Source organism: Penicillium subrubescens, assembly GCF_028828155.1.
Source record: "Penicillium subrubescens strain IBT 31985 chromosome Unknown utg000006l_segment0_segment0, whole genome shotgun sequence".
Classification (NCBI taxonomy): domain Eukaryota; kingdom Fungi; phylum Ascomycota; class Eurotiomycetes; order Eurotiales; family Aspergillaceae; genus Penicillium; species Penicillium subrubescens.
In genome coordinates this window covers 1,044,795-1,068,054 of record NW_026643156.1, presented here as the reverse complement: position 1 = coordinate 1,068,054, position 23,260 = coordinate 1,044,795, and the positions used below count along the sequence as shown (strand labels likewise).

Below are 23,260 nucleotides of genomic sequence, written 5' to 3'. Positions count from 1 at the left end.
CACCCTACCCCCGGATAGCATTTTGCCTGCTCCGAAACAGGCTATACGAACAAAGACGTTAGTCTGTACTAGGTGGAACATATGTTCGATCCGTAGACTCGAGATCGAGTAGGCGATCGGCCACGACTCTTAATCTGCGATAGTTTAGGAACTTATAAGTCTTTAGAGGTTATAAAATTTTGCCTTGCTAACCGTATAATCCTGTGTTATCTCCCCTCTTATATATCTCACAAACTGTAGCCGTGCGATATAAGCGTCTTCGGTCCTCTGAAAACGGTATATCGGGCACAGGTTGAGCAGGCATACCGGGCTAGTGTGAATACAATCGGCAAGCTACACTTCACCTATCTTTATAACAGCGCCTGAAATGAGGCATTTAAACCCTGGAATATACGATCCGCCTGGTCGAAGAGCGGCCTCTTTCCATTCGATCCGTCTCGCGTCCTCCGAGAGTTTCCAGCGCCCCGAACCGAGATACAGACCACGATCCCTGTGGATCCTCAGACCGTATCGTTTAACGTCTGTCACACTCCAAATACCTCTGACCAGTACTCTTTGCTTCGTAGCGAGGTAGAGAAAGACACTCAGAATCTGGATAGTGTATACAAGCATCGCCTGTAGACACTTAGCCGCGCCGCCGAAAGGGTCTTTGCGGAGCGCGCCTTGTTGCTGGAGGAGAGCCGGATCCTATTTAAGCAGAACAATGAAAAGATCTGCTAAAAGCCTAGTGGCACGACAGTTATAGGACACGCAAAAGTAATGAGCTACGAAGATATCGTTGAGGCGCAGAAGAAACGAGACATAACAGTGACGAAAGACCACATGAGGAAAAGCAGGTCGAAAGGCAGGGATAAGCCCCCTTCCAAATCAGAGGAGAAGCGTAAGGCTGAGCAGGAAATTCAAGCCTGGAATATGAGTGGTCATTGCTCAGTTTTAGATTTATAGACTTGTTCGGCATCCTAGAACTTCTGTGTTTCCGTTAATTGATCGCCCAGGAGTGGCTTATAGTAATTTCGTCTAGTCGAGTGTTAGATATTATATATCTCTGCCTGCTCGCGTATCGTTATTTACTATATAGTGATACCCAAAAACGTAGTTATCTAAGCTATCGGGATGTACTTATGCCGTCGCTGTAGGCAACCACTGTAAGTTGTTCGACAGCCTCACTGTTGACTAATTGACGCTGTTTGTAAGTTAGTTGTGGCTTGTACTTATGGGTCAGCCAGCATGGCGTTCCCGTGAGGCTGAGCTCCCGAAGGTGCCTCGGGTTCAATCACCTCTGCTTAGTCATTGCCGATTCAAGAGGAACGCATTAGCGATCTCGCCGCTGCGGCCATTTACCTTCTCTCACCGTCCGGCAACGGCGCGACTTTCAGTATGCCATTCCAATTTATCAACAACGATAACGTTTTCAATGATGCTACGAGGAAGCGGATCCGCAGGCATGCAGCCTTGGGGAGAAACAAGGGCAGGAAGATCTCACGCATGTCTAGGAAAGAAGTGTTGACGAACACCACGACAGAATTCCGAGTTCCCCTGATTATGGGTGGAACGTCAGTCGAAAGAACAGAAAGATATGATGAGATCGAGCGCCCGATCGATGATGGGCTTTTTTGCCCTGACCTCTTACCGGGCGAACCCAAAGGACTTGTAAAGAAAGGTGAGTATCGCACACGCTCAAAAGATCCCTGTCGTATCGCGTAGATTAGGCGTGAATGTGGATATTGATGAATAACGAGAAATTCCAAGTTATCTCCTTCCTGTGCGCGATGCGATTCTCTCCGGAACTAGATGACGGTCTCGACTATAGAGGTCTTGGCGTCCCAACGTGTGTCCAATACATGCTTGTTGACGAAGCCTGTACACTCTAATGGAAATCTCTCCGTGAAATGCATCGGTTGACTCGACTACAGGTTTCCATAGCTCGATGGCGACGGCCCTCTTCTGCCTGGATAACATAATGGGCAGATCGGAGAACAAGTTACAGGCACTGCGCCATGCATCGCGTACAGTCCGCCTGGTGAACCAGAAACTCTCGTTGAAAAGTGCGATCACTGACTTCACCATCGCGGCCGTAATCAGCATGGCTCAGTATGAGCACCACCAGAACCGATTCCAACAGGGTTCTGCTCACGTGCAGGGCCTGTGGCAGATTTCTCAGTTGCGTGGTGGAGTATCAAACCTGACTGGAAGCCCTTCTGGCTTAGGGCAGAAAATGCTGCGGTACGCCCCCGCAGCCAAACGCACCAATCGCGTTTATACTAATATTCCTGGAGGATCGATCTGGAGTCCTCGTTACAATTAGGCTCACCCACGGCGTTTACGCTTAAAGAGGCCGAAAATGGATGCAGACCCTTATCGGGATTCCCTAGCATGTGCCTGCAGTCAGATGACTCCATTCTGCCTCTAGCCTTCGGACAATACCCAGCCAGGGCACTGCCCGCCAACTATCGAGATCTGTTCGTCGACGTGTTGTTTCTGGCATCGTTGCTCAATAATGCGATTCTTGGCAATGCGCCGAAAATGGACGCCATTGAGTTGTACCAGGATATTATCTTTCTCGGCTACCGTTTAGTCAACCTTGGGCCACTTGGCGGCCTACCCCGCGGGATCTCGCGGCTTCAGAACAAAGTACACCTAGGCTTGGCTGCCTTCTTGGTGACGTTCCTGCAGGGGTGGGATGGTCGAGTTGCCCAAAATGATCTTTTGGCAGAAATGCTTATTTCAGAAGCTCGGCAAGCTTTCAACGCTGACCTGGATGGGCGGGAGACGTTACTCTGGTTGCTTTTCATAGGAGCAGCCGCTTCAAGGCTATGGAAGTATCCTGTGTGGGTTTCAGCAGCAAAATGCACGTTGCACAGCCTGAAAGTTATGAGCTGGCAAGACGCTAAGGTACTCCTTGCTGCATTTCCATGGGTTGATGCCATTCACGATACATCAGGGCAGGCGCTCTGGCAGGAGGCCAATGCTAGTGGCTAGGATTGTATATGTGGCGAAGGCACCTTCATACACATCTCTGGGTGGGCGATTCCGTGAGCAATCTATGAAGGTATATTTTGCGTTGGTCTCAAGCGCCTGTACTGTGCACTTTCTGGCTTCATAGACTGGGATACATGGTATTCGTTGCCGACTTCCATCAGATTTGGCCACTTTTCGTTTTGCCACCATCTGTGGTGAACTATGCAACAATAGCAGCACTAGCCACAGACATTTGATATGCCCGGTGCGCTCTCTCGCTGTTTGGACCCGCCACGTTCTCCACCACTGAAAGATCTCTACGCGTATACTGTTGTTTTTCATGGCAATTTGAGCCTTTGGCAGGCTTTTCTAGTCGGCAGTATCTTGTTCACGGCTATTGGCCTATCATGATTCGATAATACGTCTTTTAACCATCTCTTTCGAGGGAAAAGAACCGAGGGATAAGTAGTCCGCAGCTCCATATTTTGAACGTTTCACTCTCGATTTCCCACTTGAAGAAATAATGGGAAAACAATGACCGGAAGAATCCCCCGCAGGGTAGCTATAAGTGAATGGTAGTTTGATAATATTAAATAACATTACAAAACAAATGAAAGGAAAGTCAGGTAAATATAATTAATACATTCGCATCCTACCCTCAATGTTGTACCAGCCTCTAAGAAATCATAAGGACGTTGGCTCCCCTTCACCCGCCACCATCAACTGCCAGGATCCAGCGATGCCTTGCCCTCGCGAAGTGGGATAACCGGAGCGTACAAGCGAAGGTCGGCCGAAGAGCTTCGTCTCCTCTAAGAGAACTCATTCGGGAGCCTGGTCAATGTTCCCAATTCCTCGATAGTTTCCGCCCACAGCTTCTTCTGCACGGCTTGCCCCGCAGGCGACAGAAGATACGGAGATGGCCTGATCACAATGGGTCGTTAGTTACGATTCCTCTTTATGGGCTGATGGATAGGTAACACAGGGGGTTATTCATACTCAATGATCTCCTTGTCTCCGAGGAATCCTCCATGTGATTCTGGCCCTGCTACGACGGCCGCATTGACGAAGAGCCGCCCGCCGACCTCTACGGGCCGTGCGAACAGGGTCTTCACGACACCCATGACCATACGCATATGGAGCGGCAGAACATCGGTCATGTTGGTGTTGACCAAGCCTGGACAAACCATGTTCAAGACCACCTTGGATTTGTCGAGTCGCGGAGCGAGGCTGTACATGAAAATGGCACACAGAAGCTTGCTGTCATTGTATCTCTCATTTGGAAAGAAAAATTCCTTCGAGTCCATATGCTCAAGCACCGATTCGCCGGGCTTACAAGGGCGCCTTTTTCTCGAGAGATGTGGTAAAGTACATTCTGCTACCCACCCAAGTGATGCGGGACGGTTGGACAATCTTCTCCGCGCTTGCCTCGAGGTATGGCAATAGTTCGGCAACCAGGAGGGCATTTGAAAGATAATTCACTTGGGTGACGCGTTCGTGGCCACTTGGGCTTCGTTCGAGCTTGAGAAGTCCAATACCCGCGTTGAGGAGGAGGATATTGACCGAAGGCACTTCGAGCTGCAACACTTTGGCGAAACTTTGCACACTCTTATAGCTGTCCATGTCAAGCTCCAACACGGTGATCTTTGCGTGGATGTTAAGTCGCTGAAGCTCCCGTTTGCAAGATTCGCCTTTCGAGACGTTTCTCACCGCGAGAACGAGGTGAGAGACATGCAGCTTGAGTAGCTGGCGGGCGGTCTCTAAGCCGATACCTGCAGTAGCGCCGGTGATCAAAGCCGTTTTGCCATGGAGGTCGCTATTCGGAGGCAGCGACGTGACCTTAGGTTGAGGGAAATTCATCTTGGATGGAACGATTTAGACGGTGTTAATGTCGTAGTGGGAAGCGCGAAAGGCACCCTTCATCCCTTATATACGGTCGGCAAGTAATGCGTACTGCACTTGGTGAATAACAATTCATGATGACGCTTCACCCTGGTCCCATGGGACTACCGCGGAAACATGTTTCTAGATTCTCATTACCAACATGTCTTGTTACATCGGGAGATACTTCCAATACGGTGTTGCTGCTGCCTAATAATATTTCTCTGAAGGTAATAATAATACGACTTAGCTAGTTATTGACAACTAATAATATATCAGTTTCCGTTCAATCGGAGTCCAGCTTCGCAGTTCTCTTTGCTACGGGCTCCAGCTTCCGTAGGACTGGTATACGCCGCCCAACAGTCGAGCTAATTGACTGAAAATTCAGAGTGGACCGAATAAGGAAACCAGTCTCGTATTCGCTGTTTTATCTTTATTGTGGATCTTTTGATGGCGTCACTTATGCGGCCGATCTGGCCCGCATTAGGAAGCCTCCCTTCTATTGGAAGATCTAAAAAGTCGGAGGCAGCTTAATTCTCACAGCCGTTTCCTAATTGGTCCAGTCGGCGGGGCTCCGCAAATCAACCAGTCCTGATTGGGAAGTCTCTCTTCCATTGGACTGTTTCTGCATACGAGGAAAATCCGAAACCTTATTCAAGTTCGCTCTTATATAGGCCGGTTAGTCATTTCTCCTGACCCGCTGCGCACGATTTGCAATCATCACCAACTAACTCCGGCCGACACAGTTCGCATTCATAGCCGGAACGGAGTTAGTATAGACATTTGGCCACTGAGGCTGAGATGCGGTAAGTCTTGTGACGTTATGGCGCGCTGGCTCCGCCGAATGTTCTGGGCGTGGTATCTTAGAGTCTTCGCCGGCATCGTGAGCATCCGGCAAAGACAAAACGGCACTACAAGGTTCGGACGAAGTTCGTCCGGTACCACCGATGGTATGGCAGGCATGAAGGGTTCTTGTGGTCTCTCTTTGATCTATGTGGCGTTAACATAGCCTCTGTTACCGGTCGCCTGCTTCTCTCACTCTCCCACTATTTCCTTCACTTATCAATTGCACCACGTTTGATACAGCCCAACCATAAGATCACATCATTTCGGCGCCTCTCTATGATTTCAGTGTCCCCACCTTTGTCAAAGGACTGAAGGTGCTAGCGCACATGCTGGAAATGGGCGCGGATCACGCCAGGGAGAATGGCATCCCAATCGACGACATTGCCGGCTGGAAACTAGCCGAGGACATGCTCCCGCTATCCTTCCAGGTGCAAACAGCCAGTAATACGGCCAAGAACTCACTACCTCGCGTTGCTGGTACCGAGGCAGTTCCCATGGAGGACAACGAAAGGACCGTAGCCGAGCTCCAGAAGCGGATCACTAAGATTGTCGAGCTACTCAAGGCAGTGGAGGCAGTCAAGTTTGCCGGCAAGGAAACAGATCAAGTTCTCATGAAAGCCGGCCCAAAGGAACTCGAGTTTACAGCGAAGACTTATATCACCTGCTTTGCCCTGCTTCTATTTTCATATTAATATAACCTATGCCATCCTTCGTGCCAAGGGTGTCAACATCGGCAAGTCCGACTACCTGTCCCTTTTCCTTCCGAACCGAATCGCACCAAACCAGCATTCGTCAGAGTGAGCGCTCAGCAAAACTCCTTACCATGATTATGCTGCGCAGATATTGATCCTTCTGCATCATCGTAAACTTGCTGTGAGGTGACCCATTTGTTGTCTATTGTTATGGGGGAACCGTTGACGGGTCAATAATAGGTTGTTAGCACTGTGGTCCTCCTTAGGTTTTCATGTCTTGGTTGCATTTCAAGCATACATCGTTTGTTTCATCGGCGCTTTCTTGTTTGGCTTGGAAGCTCGTTATATAGTGGAGAGGACGGGAAGGGGCTTCATGAAAGGGAGAGAAACAGCCGACTATTCATTTGAGGAAGCAGATCGCTCTTCCTAGTCGCTCTTTACGCTCAAGGAATTGAGGCTCTTCGCAATCTTTCTTCAAGTACCCTATGAGTGAAGGAGCTTTCAGAGAAATAGGTATCTTGCGCAATAAAGCGGGTTTCTGAGACAGATCCTTCTATCTGTTCTGACCTTTGTGCCTCCTCGAGTAACCCAAGGGTCCTCTAAGACACTGAGGAACCGGTCCATTCCACATATCAACTATGAACCAACTCTGCAGGTATGAGTCATGCATAATCCAAAAGAATTAATGAAAGCAAAACTTGTTCACCGACAGCAATAGCGCGAATTCTGTAAGCGCTGGGGATGTAGGCATTCGTAGGTGCTCGTACAATATGAAATATACCTAACAAGCATCAAGATTCCGATACCAACGTAGAAGATCTTTTCCGCATAATCCCGATCGCCCATTTACTGTTGAGAAGAGGATATTTTTGGATGAGAGGGAAAGAAATGCGCCAACTAGGCAGCAAAAACTAAGTGTTGAAGACCGAGGGGGAGAAGGGGACTATAATGACCACTGAATATAAGAGTACTCTATACCCTCTATGAATATGACTACCTGTCATACCAAAACATTATGAAATAATACAGTCACCAGCGATACACAGAGCTGATTCCTCAACATCATCAGTGAGAAAATGCAACAGCCAAATCAGATGATGGAGAGAGAATGATTCAGATTTGTCTCGGTTACCCAAGAGCCGTCGGGAACTGTCCGACAGAACACATTAGAGATCACAAGCAAGGTCTATAAATCACTAGTGAACAAGCCAAAGGGGGCAGTTATACATATTATGCCTACTAGTGAATGAATTCTTGGGCTAGTTAGAGTCTCTCGCCACAGCACCTTTGAAATCCTCCAGAAACCTCCATCGGCCAGCTTCCTTCCATCCGTTCTTCTTCCACTCGTTGACTCGACCTGGGAAAAAGTCTATAACATCCAACAAGCTGCTATCATGAGCGATAATGACGAAGACATCCTCGCTCGCATCAAAGGGTATCATCTTTCCGATAGTAGCCTCTGCGACAGGGACATTGTGGCTTGGAGCAGGTGCCAATCGGCTGTAATAAGGCTCTACGCGGCTATGGCTCGGGTGAATTGCCTCAAGTACAGAACCGGGGCAGATCGTACCCTGTAAATACGGCGGAACGGAGAACGGCGATGGTGAAAGCTCACGCGGAAGGGGGAGATACTTGCTGGGTCTCAGGGAGCCGCAGTGGTGGCAGCCGTCAGCACCCATAAATATAAATGTCGAAGGGGTCGTACGCGCTAAAGCACACATATGTCCAATAGCGTGCTGAAGAGTTAAGTGAGCTTTCTAGACATATACGATAGCTGGGCCGCACTTACGCCTGGGGAATCCAGCAAGTAGAAACTGCCGTCACCGAAAAAGTCCATAGCGTGGAAACCGCCGATTTCTAGCCCTGCTGCAAAATCAATTTCCCGCAAAGGCCGACCCCTGAAACAATAGGTTAGTGTTGCGTCGTGAGTGAGATAGGGCTATCTCGATGTGGAGACCGAGGAGCAGGCCTACGCATAGTCACTTTCCAAGATCACTCCATTGGGATCAGCGGGATATCCAGGAAGGAACGCATCTTTGAACCCCGAACCGACGACGAGTTCGACATGGGACGGAAAGGTAGAAGGATCGCCAATATGGTCGGCGTGCCAGTGGCTAGGTATACCAGGACAGTGTTAGCAACACTGAGTATGTTCTCTGATATGGTTCGTACCTCAAAATGATGGAATCAATTTCGCTCGGCACGACACGGCCGTCTTCTTTGAGGATAGTCGCAATATCCTTCTCTACATCCATCTGCAGACCTGCCAACCCACTGCGAATGACCGGGGGAAGGACTCTTTGTCCGTCCTGACGCCCAGATCAAAAAGAACCTTCTTTCCCTGGGAGTTTTCGACGAGGAAAACGTAGGCTGGACAATCCAATGTCTCATGGCCCGGCAACGGATCTTTAACGAAAAAGGCCAATGGACAGCGAATGCGAGCTGTACTATTGACGACGCTCACATCCACTACATTTTGCGAAAGTGGAATCCCGAGATCTGTAGCAACACCAACCTTCTGAGCCATTGCTGCTTAAGGGGATTTCGGTGGTTCACAGTGAGATAAATATCAGCAGGTACAAAGCGGTTGTAAACATAGGAAGAGCACCAATACGAAGGGCGGAGGTTATTTAAATAATTTTGTCCTTCTCATTTCTAGTCCATAATCCGAAGGGATGGCTACAGACCCCACACACGGCAAGGGCGGGAAGCACGATCCTAGACAGCATTGATCCTGTGCCGTAGGGTTAGCGGCGTACCGGTAGCAATTAGCCTGGCCTAGCAAATCTCCAGCAAGGCAGCCAAATAGCAGCACAGGGGCCAAGAGAGGCAATATTAACTCCACATAGATCGAGGAGAGACCACAAGAACCCTTCATGCCTGCCATACCATCGGTGGTACTGGACGAAGTTCGTCCGAAACCTTGTAGTGCCGCTTTCTCTTCGCCGGATACTCACGATGCCGGCGAAGACTCTAAGATACCACGCCCAGAACATTCGGCGCAGCCAGCGCGCCATAACGTCACTAGAGTTACCGCATAACAGCCTCATTGGCCAAATGTCTACGCTAACTCCGCTCCGGCCATAAACGCCAACTGTGTCGGCCGGAGTCAGTTGGTGATGATTGCAAATCGTGCGCAGCGGGTCAGGAGAAATAACTAACCGGCCCATAAGAGCGAACTTGAATAAGGTTTCGGATTTTCCTCGTATACAGAAACAGTCCAATAGAAGAGAGACTTCCTAATCAGAACTGGTTAATTTTGCGGAGCCCCGCCGACTGGGCTAATTAGAAAACGGCGGTGAGAATTAAGCTGCCTCCGAGTTTAATAGGAAATCTTCCAATAGCAAGGAGACTTCTAATAGGGCCAGATCGGTTGCACACGCCACCAAAAGGCCCACAATAAAATACCCAATACGAGATGAGTTTCCCTATCCGGTTCTCACTAAAATTTAGCTGGACTGTTGGGTAGTAAATACCACAACGCTACGGAAGCCAGAGCCCGCCGACTCCCGCCGGTACTGAAAAATCACTTTTTTGACTACAGAACTGGAGGATTCTAATTGACCGGACACTGATATATTATTAGTTGTCAATAACTAGCTAAGTCGTATATTTATTACCTTCATAGAAATATTACTAGGCAGCAGCAACATCGTATTAGGAGTATCTCCCGATATAACAAGACATATTGGTAATAAGAATCCAGAACCATATTTCCGTGTTAGTCCTATTGTTGGAGCGCCTACTACACCTACATATAGCGGTCTCTGTAACAAGCCAAGAGGACATTTCGGAAACCACCTGTATATTCAAAGAAGGTAGCAAGACTGCGGAAAGGGCAGAGGAGAAATCTACCTAGCGATAGAGATTATCTAGACAAATTTAGTCATCCGAATCTATCAGAGTGTTCATAATTAAGAGATATACTGATTTGCCGTTGGTATGAATATTATAACAGGCCTAGATTGACTTTGTTAAAATATTTAAGGGTTTATACTGCTTTTGTTTGAAAAATACACAGCAAAACTAAAGAGAGTCGAAATATAATCACCCGGTCTCGGCCATTTTTCCACTGGCAGGTCTTGGGCGTGCTGGGTATCATATAGACCTCACCAGGCGTGGGTTAGGGTTAGGTTTGCAATATCGTTACCCGCCTAGCGCTAACCCACCGCAGATTTTGGTGTTGAACATAACGGTCACTAAGATAGTCAATAGAACAGGGCCACGTTCGTTATATGTCTACCTAGCTACAGCACTGATCTAGAAGATCGAGGATCGTTGGAGCGCGATGACCAGAGTGAGCGATCGGAGAAACTTGAGTAGGGACGGATAGTCGTTGTTCGCTAACCGCAAGACATATTCCACCAGCGTTTGCTCCTCTTGTGGAGTCAGGTACTGCCGATTGGCGGCTTTATCGGCAATTCAAGGCTTGTTATTGACCCGACACCACAAGGTTGATACAGGAATGCCGGTCGAACTTGACCGAGTTTCGTACGATGTCCGCCTCTGGAATTGACGGGCAGGAGACATCGGGGGTAATTTTAAGCACAGTATGTTTGCTGCAGGGTATCTACTGCTTGGAATGAAGTCATTCTGTGGACGACTTCGTTCAATCTGCAGCCCTATGGGATGTTCTTGGACGTGAGCCTGGACACCAGGATAGGGTCATCGATAACCTTGCTGGTAGCATCAGCAGCGTTCAGTCGCCCAGATTGCGTAATGCAGTCTACGGCTCATTTGTTTGCGTTTCTCCTCGATCATTCTAGCTTCTAACTACTCGACAGATCTTTTTAGCCGCGTCAATACGGACCTTGGTGCTAGGCTTCAACGAGTGACCGAATCCAAGGTTCAGGAATAGTATGCCCCTTTCTAGCGTGATAGAAATGCCGTGATAAACACAGCATCGGGCCTTGCCAGATTTCAATCTAATTGAGTCCAAAAACCATATAGTCGTTTATTATTATTCGGAAACGCAGAACAAATAGTATCGTCAATGATGGTTTTTTTTTCTCGGATGGATACATAGAAGGCCACGTAGACAGGGTGTATTCCAATTCCTACCTTCAGGCTTCATACGTTCAGAGCCACCTCAGCCCATCAAGATCTGGTGTGGAAAAGTGGAGAGTTTCATTGAAATAGCCTAGAATTGTTCAAGCGCCAACCAAGTTTTCCGATGTGTTTATATGCGATCTTGTTGAGAAAGGTCTTGTGGCTTTGAGTCTTAGGAAAGCCTAATTGTACTTGATGACACAATTTATTTATTTCCAAGAGAGTCTGACTGTGGTCGCCTATGAAGAGAGGCTTCAGTGTATTAGCAGCAATAAAGATAAATCATTTGAACTTTAGCATTGTGCTGGGTTGAAAGGTTGCTGGAATAAGGTGACCAACCACCCGAGGGCAACCACATAAGGGGTTGTTTATGCTTTGTTCAGCAGCCCGAGCCATTCTCTTCTAAAAATACCGGTTATTCAAAGTTACAAGAGTTGGAATTTATATCAGCACCAAATTCTCTTATTCCACAACCCCTTAAATCCTTATCGCCGTAATGCATTTGTACTAGGCTCCGCAAGGTATTTATTAGCATGTAATAGTGAAATACTAGTTAGTACGACTAGGAGCTTACTTACCTCGTGAAGATTGTCTCGTTTAATTAGAATTCTTCTTAACACAGTATTACGCGAAGTATGCTGATCACTGTGAGTAGTGCGTAAAGGGTAATAGTTACCCTGATCGTCGTTGTAAAAAGGAACAATGACGATATGTGCTGAGACGGCTAGTTCCGACCTTGTCGGTACTACTTCGGATTCCAAGAGTATCTTGTAACCGTATCGTTGCTACGGGTTTAGGTCCTATTGAGTATCTTGCAGAACGTGCCAGAGTACGCACTAATTCAGCACCGAGTCTTACCACGAAGTACGCTCCCTCACTTATAGGTTAGGTTGTCCTAAAGGCGAGCTATAAAGTAGAGTACGAAAGGTAGTTACTCAGTAATAATATATAATCAATCGCGAGGAACTAAATAAATAATGGTAAGATTGAGTCCTGATATATCTAGTCCTCCCTATCGGGTAATGATTGGGCTTAGTTAATCTATTTTATTTAGTTAGTTAAATCCTACTTGTATTGTTCTAGTTATTCTATATTATCCCACTAAAAATGCCTAAAAATAACAGAATCCAGAGCTAGGCAACGACTTCTACAGCTTCACTTGATTTAGTGTTAAGAGGCTCGGCATAGCATTAGCTTTACGAAAGGAGATAAGCCTTCAGTTTGTATTTTTCCGGATTCGGTTGATAATCAGTTTGAGGGTGGGAGGTCGGGGGCCTGGGTGGTCTGGGTAATATCACCAACACTCACCCTAAGGTCAAATCCAACGCCATTTTAGAGCGCAGGGCACGTTGAGAATTGACCGCGAACTGTAATGGGCTTAATTATGGCTGAGCGGACGGGAAGCCCTGTTCTCCACACCCTATGGTCGCATATACTAGAACAGTCATTTTGATGGAAGATATCAAGTAGAGTTCATGCATTGAACTGTCGTTTTCGACTCGTATAAAAAGCCTGAGCATGGGTCCTCGGTTTCTCAGAAGACCGCGTCCCTGCTGTCCATGTTCTTTCTGGTGGAATCCCATACTCTCAAATGTTTGCTGATGGAGATATGGCTGAATCCATTTTTGAGGGTTCACAAAATGATTCCCAGAATAAACAAGCACCCAGGTTTGAATGCTCGCTCATGGCCATGGTTCCTTCTAAAATACAGGAAAGATAAGCTCCCACATCCAGTATCGAGAGGCTGGAAAAGTTGTCCTACGACAATTCTCCCATCACGGCTCAGCTGCGAAGTTCTGGTGGCGACACTCATACAGTACTGTACATTAGTAAGCTCTGTTGTAGTAACTAGTGGATACTGAGACCGTTGCCCCGCACTCAGCTGAGCTAGTACATGACTATGACACCGAGTCAGCACCTGTTCTATACACCTTCCATTTTCAAGGATATGCTGACTCATTCAAGCTAGTATGGGGCTTTGTCACTTAGCTGTCGGAATCTTGGGCTATCTACCCTCTTTAGTACCTTTCATGAAGTTCTCAACAATCCTGTCTTTTTTGAGACATTGAAAAGGTACATTTTTTGGCGACATATTTCGGACAGCGAGTGAATGTCTCTGTACCCCACATGGAAGGAAAGTCACCACTATACGAAGCCGCATGCAGCGGAAATCTCGACCTGGTCAATACTCTCATCGAGAGCGGCGCAGATGTCCAGGAGACCAACGATCACGGCTGGACGCCTATTAACGCTGCATCGGACGAAGGCCACATCGAGGTGGTAAAGCTACTACTCGAGCATGGAGCGAACGCCAAAAAACAATCCGACACAGGCTGGACGTCGGTACATTCAGCTTCTGATAGTGGCCATGCCGGTATTGTCAGACTTCTTCTTGAGCATGATGTTGACATTACGATTCCAAATGTGGAAGGGAGTACACCTGTTCACTCTGCTTCTGCATTTGGTCATATTGAAGTGGTGAAGCTACTCTTAGAGCATGGCGCAGATATCACTGTCGCTGATGAGCGAGGTTGGCTGCCCATTCACGCTGCATCGGGAGGCAATCATGTCGATGTAGTGAAGCTTCTGCTCGAGAATGATGCAGACTTGACAAGTCAAACCCAAGGTGGAGACCCCCCACTTAGTGTGGCTTCTCACGAGGGTAACATCCATGTGGTGAAGTTGTTGTTGGAGCATGGCGCGAATGCGATGATTCCGGATAAAGATGGATGGACACCTGTCCATTTAGCTTCAGGGAATGGTCATTTAGAAGTAGTGAGCCTACTACTTGAGAATGGAGCAACTGCCACACTTCCAATTAACGATGGGAGAACACCCATCTTAATGGCCGTGGCTGGTGGTCACATCGACGTGGTCAAGTTGCTTCATGACCACGACGGCGATTTTGCGACCCAAGCTAATAGCGGTTTCACCCCTCTATCCATGTCCGTCTACGATGGGAATACTCAATTAGTGAGACTACTTCTCGAGTGGGGAGCTGACCCCAACACACCACGAATTCACGGATCTACCCCATTGTCTATTGCTTCATTCAATGGGTATATGGAGGTGGCCCGACTACTGCTGGATCACGGCGCAGATCACACGATTCCAAACGAGAACGGGCGGACACCTCTTTGTTTCGCCTCCGACATGGGTCATATAGAGGTGGTGAAACTACTTTTAGAAAGAGGCGCCGATCCAACAGTGAGAATCGACGATGGAAGCACCCCTCTACTGCTCGCCGTCATTGACGGCTACACCGAGATTGCCAGGCTACTTCTGGACAAAGGTGCTGATACCGATGTTCCAGGTCCCCTCGGAATCACACCTCTGGGTATGGCTGCCTGCGAGGGATACATCAAGATTGTGCAGCTCCTTCTTGATCAAGAGGCAGATATCGCTGCTGTGGATGAGGATGGAAGCACAGCACTACATGCCGCTTCGAGGAAGGGACACACAGATGTAGTCCGTTTACTTCTTGAGCATGGTGCGGATGTGAGGTTAGCAGATAAACGGACGAAAAGCACACCAATACATTTGGCCTCTTTCGGTGGATTCGTCGATGTGGTCAAATTGCTGTTTAATGAGGGTGCAGACATCACCGCTGTGGCCGATGATGGAAGCACCCCGCTACATTATGCCGCTTTTAATGGAAAAGTCGAGGCAGCTAGGCTACTGCTAGAGGTTTCGAGTGAGGGTCTTGATACTGGCGATCTCTATGCTCGAACTCCACTTTTCTGGGCCACAGCTTGCGGCCATGATGGCGTTGCCGAGCTTTTGCTTTCTCATGGAAGCTCTGTGGATGCCAGAGATCACTACGGCGCAACACCTCTATTGGTGGCAGTGAGAAACGGGAATGAAAAGGTTGTGAAACGACTAATATCACTGTCAAAAGTGGATGTCAACTCAAAAGACGTCCTGGGCCGGACGTTACTTGAGTGGGCGTCGAAAAGTGGAAAACCGGAAATTGTCCAGATCGTTCGCGAGCAGGCTGGGATATCTCATGAAGATGACTCTGAGATCAAGTTAGATGATTCGTCTGTCCTCAATGATTTCCAAACGGGATACGATTGGTTATGTGATGTGTGTACGCGGGCATCCTTGGGTAAAGAGTCATCATACCAGTGTGTCAAGTGTGCTGACTTCACGATTGATGTATGCGTGGAATGTTTTGAGGCTGGTGCTCGATGTCTAAACTTGTCTCATGAGTTGACGCTGCATCGGCGCGATGAGCCAACCTGAATCTTATGAGCTAGTGGCATGGTTTGATACTGGACGTAATGTATGATAGATGAACCAAGAATCTCTGATCACCCCGAAGTGAAACGTTTTCGCCTTATGAATGTTGCGATAGTCACATTTTCTCTCAGTAGTTATGAGTTTATAGCCAGGAAATGAGCTATGTTGTCACCACTTCTTGATACAACATCTTTCCACAAGTGGGATAAAGAGGGCCGATGCAAGACTCTCACTCTATGCAGGAAATCTGGAGGACATGGGGTTTTAATCGCGAAGCATCGAGACTAATATGCCTATTGAGGTAATTTTCTCGCCTCTTGCCCAAATTACCTCTCATCACCAATACCTCGGTAAATTCCCGAATCACCATAGTTTTGACGGACTCGGCAAGCCGATAGACCATGGAACGCTTCCACCCGAGACCCGATCAGTCGCATCGTTTAGTCTAAATTAATTTGCAGTATATCGTGCTATATTTACTATGCTCAATTCAAAACGCCATGCCAAAGAGCCTCGGTCCAATCTAAGTACCGACACATCCATCCCCACCCAAGCCTATGAAGCAAACGCCTGCATAAGCAAGCCCGAAAACCACCCCATCGGGCGCAAACCGTGCAGGTTTCAGGAAAGATAAGTGGAGAGAAGTGTTTCGGAGCTCCCGAAAGTGCGTCAATGGCTTTAACAAAAGCCAAACTCAAATCAAACTCAACATTATTATCAATCATTCAATTCAAATCAAATTTCGTTGGGCCATCGGACACGGTACCGCTTCAAGGAAGACGGGCCGGGACGTGCTGAGCTTTACTGGTGCGGTGATTTGTGCAGAGCTTCTTGCTGGAAAGGGTTGCTCCACATTTTAAACTAAATGAGGCTAATTACACTAAAAAAAATTCTAGAACAAGGTTGTTATAGAAAGGTGTTGATTTGAACCTCGGCATTTTCCCCTTTTGGCAAGGAACCCTACCATTATTATCTCATACAAGCACCACCAGTTAACTCCCTCTATACTATACATGACAAATCCAATTCTAGAAGCAAAACACCTCATCGCTCATCTTCGACACCGTCCCTGGCTTTTTGAATCCCAGCGTAGCCAGATTCTTCTTCGTAGCACCAATCATACCAGGCGGTCCACACAGCAGAACCTTCGTATCAGGACCAGGGGCAGGCATATGCTCACGCAGGACATCAGCATCCACAAAGCCAGTACCATAGTTCCAACCTCCCGGCGCGGTATCCAGCATATACCAAACTTTGAAATTACCAGGATACCTCCGAGCAAAGGCATCCAGTTCCTCACGCAACAAGATATCCGCCTCGCTGCGGTTCGCGTAGACCAGGCTGATCTGAGTTCTATCGGCGTCGTTCTCGCAGATCGCCCGGATCAGTTGATACATGGGTGTAATCCCAGTGCCGCCGGCGACCATGCCGATATGCCGCGCGACATCCTTGGTGTACTTCATCGCGCCCTTGGGTCCGCGGAAGGGTACATTTTCGCCGATCTCCAGGCCGGAGAGGTATCTGCTCATCAGGCCGTCGGGGTAGCATTTCACGACTAGCTCGAGACGACCGCGGTCGAGGTTGTTGGAGGTAGGCGTGTAGGAGCGGGTGACCGTGGCGCCGTCGACAATCGCCTTGATGGCGACGTGTTGGCCGATTGGTAGACCGAGGACTGTGGTTGGATCGGGGAGACCGAAGACAAAGCGGTAGACATTGGGGGAGAGTTGGTGCTTAGCCACTAGGGGTAGGTCCTGGTAGGTTTGAGGCTCGAGGAATCCACGCGTGAGGTGCGGGTCGACTCGGATGACCTTCTTGGACTTAATGCGTGGTGGGTATCGCATGAAGCCGGAGTCGATTTTGGTGAAGCGACTCGCCTGCTTGGCTGCGTAGACACCAATGGTGCCGCAGATGAGGCTGGCGGCGAGGAAGCCATTTACGAAACCGCCACGCGGGAGACGGATAAGGTGGGAAATGGAGGTTAGGCCATTGGTAAAGTGTGTGCTGGAGCTGTAGATGTAGATGGCTGGGATGATGGCGCTTAAAGTGCCGGCCACAACTGCCACAGTGCCTATTGACGAGGTCTTGGGGGTTTCCGGTGTGCTTTGTGAGACGACGCGCACTGCCTTGGGTCGCACGTATTGCTGCGCATCTTTGAGAGTGCCTACTAGGTAGGGTTGCATTATCTCGCGAGCGTCTTCAGAGTGGCCGACATCCTCGTAGGCCGCGGTGGCATCCTGACCTGCTACTTCAACGAGGACTTCTGCGCCACCAGGATGATCTTGCAGGTACTCGGTGATATCAAAGACTGTGCGCAATTAGCAATTGACTCGATGAGTATGTGGCAGAGCAACTTACCTTGTCCGTGAATGACAATCCAGGTATCAGTCTTGGTGTTATGCGCCGCGATTTCTTGCATAGAATACTCAGGCAAGACCACCTCGGCCTTCCATTGAGCTTTCAGCTCTGTCGTCTCTGTAGTAGCCATTCTCCAAGCTTGTGTTAGACAATATAGAATAGTAACCAAGTCAAACACAAACAGCGAAAGAGAAGAATAAATCAAGTCGCGGAATCACCGACCAAGACACAGCCCACACATATCTTCTCTCTAAAGATCCAATCAAATGAAAGAAAGTAACAATTCGGTCATCTTCCATGCATAAATGCCCCGTTCAATGTGTATCCACCATCCAAAAACACAATTCAACCTCGGCGCAATCAAACAAAGCCAGGAACAAACGGCACATCACTCCGTCGTACCCGACTGCCAACGACAACGGCACGCCGACTTGGAAGCCGATCCACCGCGATCCCGAGAAAAACGCCACTATCGCGCTGCATTTCATGTCTGATCGGGAATGGCGTCGGCCTTGCCAGGTACATCAGGTACATAGTGGGGGTGCAAATTGTGCAGTGGACGATCATCGCTCGATTCGAGTTGGGACGGTGGGCCCGCGATCGCAAATTGCTGAAACTGCCGAGGCAGGCCATCAGGCTGCGCAGAGGGATATTGCGCGTATGTAGGAGTAGTTGGGAATTATGCAGGGAAGTTGATTGCAAATTGAATGGATAGGAGTGGAGTTGGTCGGGTTGATTTGGATTGGAAATGATTATATTAGTTCGCAGGGTTTCCTGAGTGCTTTCCTGGGTGCTTTTCTTTTCTGACTTTGATAGTTTTTAAAGAACATAATCAGTCAGAATGATCGTCAAACAATTTTACCTGCTGGGAGAGCCTAGCTCTACAGCTCGGAATGTTGAATTTGAGGAGAAGCTTGACTTTGAAGGATTGCAGCACTGGATTGCTGGCCAGTTTGCCATTGTCGAGCCAAACGGTATGTTCCAACTGAGTTCCTTGGGAATGACAGCTTTAATCATCTTAAGGTTTTACGCATGTTAAGCATAATCACCAACATGACTAACCAACTCTTCCAGGCATTGGCTTCCAGTCTTCTGATGTAACAATATCCAGCGTCTCCGAAGTTCTCTCCTCCACAGACCCAATTGCCATCTCCATAGACGGCAAGCCCGTCCGCGAGATCCCCGGCCCCAAGGGTCTCCCCTTCGTGGGCAACTTCTTCGAGATCTACCCAGACCACTTGGGAAACCACCAGCGACTCTTCGATCAATATGGTCCCATTTTCCAAACGACCAACATGGGTCGCACAATCTACCACACGAATGACCCCCAACTGAGCGCTATCGTCTTCGCAGAGTCAGATTTCTTCTCTAAGAAAATCAATGAAGCTCACCCTCTATATCCCATCAAGAACCTAGAAGCAGGCGTCTTCCTCGGTGATACGGATACTCCTGAGTGGCGCGCTGCACACAAGTTCCTCCCACCGGCATTGGGCCCCAAGGCTGTGCGTCACTACGCGCCGACGATGCAATCTACTGTCGAAGACGCGTTCAACGTATTCGATCAGCTCGATGAGGCGGGCGAGGCCTGGAATGTTTATCAGTATATGCTGAAGCTGGGTTCGCAGGCGGTTGGTAAATTGGTGTTGGGTATTGACTTCAAGCACTTTACCAGTCCTGATGCGCCGCCTCACGAGCTCGTGTATCGCATTGCTGAGTCGCTGACGTTGAATAAGAAGGTGGCGGCGCGGGGTGATTGGTATGCTAAGCTACCGTTTGGTGATCCCAAGAAGCTGCGGGATGCGAGATGGCGTATCATTGAGATGGTCAATGAGTCGATTGCGAATGCAGAGCGTGGTGGTGTCGAAGACTTGCCCTTGCAAGATGCTGCATTGAAGGCGACTAACATGGTCGGTAAGTACTTCACCAATCCCTTATCTACATCCCTGCCTATATCTATATCACTCCGCAGCCTAACTAACGAACTATCCAGACTACGCAATCCGAGCAACAGACAACAAAGGCGAAAAACTCCCCAAATCCAGCCTCATGCAAGCCCTCGTCGTCGCCACAGGAGCAGGCTTCACAACAACCAGCTCCCTCCTCTCCTGGCTAATCTACTCCCTCGTCAACTACGACGGCATGCAAGAGCGCCTCCTCCAAGAACTAATCGACAACGACATCAACGCCGACACCCAAATCACCGCCGACCTCACCGACAAACTCACCTTCATGGACAAATTCATCAAAGAGACCCAACGCCGCCATAACCCCTCCTACCAACCCGCCCGCACAGCAAAGGTCTCTATGATCCTACCAGGCGGGTACAAACTCCCCGCCGACGCAGTCGTCATCCCAGCCCTGCACCATGTCCACAATAACCCCGCCATCTGGGATAACCCGGCTCGATTTGACCCGGATCGTTGGGATACTGATGTGGTGCGGAACCGTCATAAGGCGGCTTATATCCCCTTTGCGGCGGGTCCGCGGATGTGCATTGGCTTTAACTTTGCGCTGCAGGAGGTGAAGGTTTTCTTGCCGAAGTTATTGTATCGGTATAAGTTTACGAGGGAGAATGATGGGCCTATTGAGTATGATCCTATGTTCCAGTTGATTCGACCGAATAATTTGTATGTAAGGGCTGAGAGGCGGGTTAAGTGGCCGCCTAAGACGGAGGTTTGAGGTGGGAGAAGATGGTGATGAATGGCGAAGGATGTGAATATGAGGATGGAGATGGTCTGGCTTGAGCGTGTATTATATTGAGATGGTGTCATCAATTAATTGATCAATTTTGTCAACTATGATCCCTTTTGGGTTTGACGTCTAGCGTTTGATAGTCTTGTAGGTAGTCGCTGTTATTCTGGTTACCTCGGATCTTCTGAGGGGTGTTCCGTGTACGATTTGAGCTACAGGTAAATTCTGATTTGGACTTGAACTGAACCTTCAAAGAGGTTTTTCGAAAGAGGCAATTTATTCATTCCATGGCGATGTCATTGTTTTGATGTTGGCGTAAACCCTGCATTAGCGCATTGGCGTACACATCAGGCGTCTTGATGGCGCATCTAATCAAAGCGTGATCAACTTATGAAATTCGACCAATGAAAGTGCTTCGCTGACATATCTTAATTCTCCTCCGTTGACACTACAGTACATATCCGGTTTTAACTGCTGCCTGTTCAGATGGAAAAAATCGACTCCACTCCAAACCCCCCATTAGCCAACCACCGCACCCCGTTACCCGCAACAATCGCCGAATCCGAGATTCTCGGAGTTATTTACTCCAACGACATCTTCTCCGATCGCGTTTTCCCCCTCATCCAACAACTCCTGGTGACCACCAAACACGCAGGAAAACATGACAGCTCTATCGCACGCTCTAGACGAGCTCGGTCTGCGGACCATGTACCACTCCACCCGAGACGTCAAGTTCCTCTGCGCCCAGCGTTTCGTACGACTCTTCGCGTATGGCGGGTCAACGCTCATCCTCGCATCATATCTATCGGCTATTGGAGTCACGGATGACCGAATTGGTCTGTTTATGACCCTTACACTGGTCGGCGATGTGGTGATTAGCTTCTTTCTTACCCTGTTCGCGGACGCGATGGGTCGCAAGGCTGTGTTGGCGCTGGGATCGGCGTTGATGGCTGGTAGTGGCGTTGTTTTTGCGCTGTCTGGGAATTTTTGGGTGCTCCTTGCGGCGGCGGTGTTTGGAGTTATTAGTCCAAGGTGAATGGTCTTTTACTTTAGTATAACACTTCACTAACGAGTTTCTATTATATAGTGGTAACGAGATTGGACCCTTCCGCGCTGTGGAGGAGTCGACTCTGGCTCATCTTACGCCGCACGAGAAATTGCCTGATGTATTTGCGTGGTACTCGCTGGTTGGAACTGCGGGTACCGCACTCGGTCAATTGATCTGTGGGTGGACGATAAGCTCACTGCAAGACCTGCACGGATGGGCCTTTATTCCGTCCTGCCGTATCATTTTCTTCGTCTATGCGGGCGTTGGTCTTGTCAAGCTCATCCTTACACTTGCTCTGACCCGCAAGGTTGAGACAGCTAAGAAGCAGGAGCAACAGAATGGCGAAACTCGCCCGCTGCTTGCTGATCAGGCGCCCGTGGAGCAGCAGCCTGCACCGAAAAAGTCCTTGTTCGCATCTATCGAGAAGGATCTATGGTCGCTCGTGATTCGATTGTTTATTTTGTTCGGTATCGACTCGTTTGCGTCGGGGCTGGCATCTCTGTAAGTCATTGCACTCACTTGAAAAGCTTTGACGGGGCTAACTTGAACAGATCCTGGATGACATACTTCTTCCACCGCAAGTTCAGCTTGCCCGAGGGCGAACTCGGGACTATCTTCTTCGTGACGAGCTCTATCTCTGCGGCATCAATGCTAGTCGCATCCTCGATCGCTAAGCGTATCGGCAATGTGAAGGTCAGCATCTCTCACCCCACGCATCTAATATCCCACTAACAATCAATCTAGACAATGGTATTCACACACTTGCCCTCGGCAATCTGTCTAGCCCTGATCTCCGTCCCCAATAGCTTACCGCTAGCGCTGACATTCCTCGTCCTGCGCGCATGTTCGCAAAACATGGATGTCGCACCGCGCTCTGCCTTCCTCGCCGCAGCACTGCCCTCTGACAAGCGCACCGCCATCATGGGCGCCGTCAACGTGGTGAAAACCACCAGTCAAAGTCTAGGTCCACTGCTAACCGGCATTCTTGCGCGTAACAACATGTTTGGCGTGTCGTTTATCATCGCTGGTTGTTTAAAGGTTAGCTATGATTTGGGCATGTTGGTGAGTTTTGCGGGGAAGGAGGCGGAGAAGAGGAAGCAGACTGCTCGTGAGACTGCTGGGGATGAGGAGGAGACTCAGTAGGATGTGCAATGTCATACTTGTATCATACTATATTGGGCTCGTGCGGTGTGGGATGATGGTCGATGTGGTAACACAGACCACTGCCTTATGGTTTACTAAAAGCGTTTTGATTCATGTTTCGGGTTCAATAATGTTTGCATTCATGGCTACAATTTGATGGCATACATAGAATAACAAGAACTTTCCACTATACACCTGCTAGGCATATGGCGGTCGGAAAGATCACCGATGATGCCATTTGGGGGCTGTATTCCTTGTCAAAGTTAGCAAAAGAAACCAGCAGATTTTCTGTCTTTAGAGAGCGACTTCAAATTATGATCTGCCCTAAATGGCGATCATGTCTGTATTCATATCCCTA

The 23,260-nt window shown here is 48.7% G+C and overlaps 8 protein-coding genes across 8 annotated transcripts; 5 read left to right on the top strand and 3 right to left on the bottom strand.

The window, feature by feature from the left end:
• Positions 1 to 1,769: 1,769 nt before the first annotated feature.
• On the top strand, positions 1,770 to 2,979 carry N7473_008933 (uncharacterized protein; the record flags this gene model as incomplete). Its single annotated transcript, XM_057154872.1, has 3 exons — positions 1,770 to 1,860; positions 1,914 to 2,223; positions 2,277 to 2,979. 3 exons carry the CDS (start codon positions 1,770 to 1,772, stop codon positions 2,977 to 2,979), a joined length of 1,104 nt encoding a protein of 367 aa, XP_057006002.1.
• Positions 2,980 to 3,767: 788 nt separating this feature from the next.
• N7473_008932 (uncharacterized protein) lies at positions 3,768 to 4,815 on the bottom strand (the record flags this gene model as incomplete). Its single annotated transcript, XM_057154871.1, has 3 exons — positions 3,768 to 3,879; positions 3,955 to 4,215; positions 4,292 to 4,815. The coding sequence occupies 3 exons, from the start codon at positions 4,813 to 4,815 to the stop codon at positions 3,768 to 3,770; spliced, it is 897 nt and encodes a 298-aa protein (XP_057006001.1).
• Positions 4,816 to 6,008: 1,193 nt separating this feature from the next.
• N7473_008931 (DUF1993 domain-containing protein) lies at positions 6,009 to 6,374 on the top strand (the record flags this gene model as incomplete). The annotated part of the gene is made up of 1 exon (XM_057154870.1): positions 6,009 to 6,374. One exon carries the CDS (start codon positions 6,009 to 6,011, stop codon positions 6,372 to 6,374), a length of 366 nt encoding a protein of 121 aa, XP_057006000.1.
• A 1,259-nt stretch (positions 6,375 to 7,633) lies between these two features.
• N7473_008930 (MBL fold metallo-hydrolase) lies at positions 7,634 to 8,901 on the bottom strand (the record flags this gene model as incomplete). The annotated part of the gene is made up of 5 exons (XM_057154869.1): positions 7,634 to 8,110; positions 8,164 to 8,272; positions 8,348 to 8,488; positions 8,547 to 8,683; positions 8,839 to 8,901. The coding sequence occupies 5 exons, from the start codon at positions 8,899 to 8,901 to the stop codon at positions 7,634 to 7,636; spliced, it is 927 nt and encodes a 308-aa protein (XP_057005999.1).
• A 4,649-nt stretch (positions 8,902 to 13,550) lies between these two features.
• Positions 13,551 to 15,668, top strand: N7473_008929 (uncharacterized protein; the record flags this gene model as incomplete). The annotated part of the gene is made up of 1 exon (XM_057154868.1): positions 13,551 to 15,668. One exon carries the CDS (start codon positions 13,551 to 13,553, stop codon positions 15,666 to 15,668), a length of 2,118 nt encoding a protein of 705 aa, XP_057005998.1.
• Positions 15,669 to 16,693: 1,025 nt separating this feature from the next.
• Positions 16,694 to 18,150, bottom strand: N7473_008928 (putative cytochrome b5 reductase; the record flags this gene model as incomplete). The annotated part of the gene is made up of 2 exons (XM_057154867.1): positions 16,694 to 17,970; positions 18,021 to 18,150. The coding sequence occupies 2 exons, from the start codon at positions 18,148 to 18,150 to the stop codon at positions 16,694 to 16,696; spliced, it is 1,407 nt and encodes a 468-aa protein (XP_057005997.1).
• Positions 18,151 to 18,861: 711 nt separating this feature from the next.
• N7473_008927 (cytochrome P450) lies at positions 18,862 to 20,699 on the top strand (the record flags this gene model as incomplete). Its single annotated transcript, XM_057154866.1, has 3 exons — positions 18,862 to 18,994; positions 19,095 to 19,931; positions 20,011 to 20,699. 3 exons carry the CDS (start codon positions 18,862 to 18,864, stop codon positions 20,697 to 20,699), a joined length of 1,659 nt encoding a protein of 552 aa, XP_057005996.1.
• Positions 20,700 to 21,372: 673 nt separating this feature from the next.
• On the top strand, positions 21,373 to 22,902 carry N7473_008926 (putative MFS transporter; the record flags this gene model as incomplete). The annotated part of the gene is made up of 4 exons (XM_057154865.1): positions 21,373 to 21,743; positions 21,799 to 22,260; positions 22,311 to 22,452; positions 22,504 to 22,902. The coding sequence occupies 4 exons, from the start codon at positions 21,373 to 21,375 to the stop codon at positions 22,900 to 22,902; spliced, it is 1,374 nt and encodes a 457-aa protein (XP_057005995.1).
• Between the last annotated feature and the right edge of the window lie 358 nt (positions 22,903 to 23,260).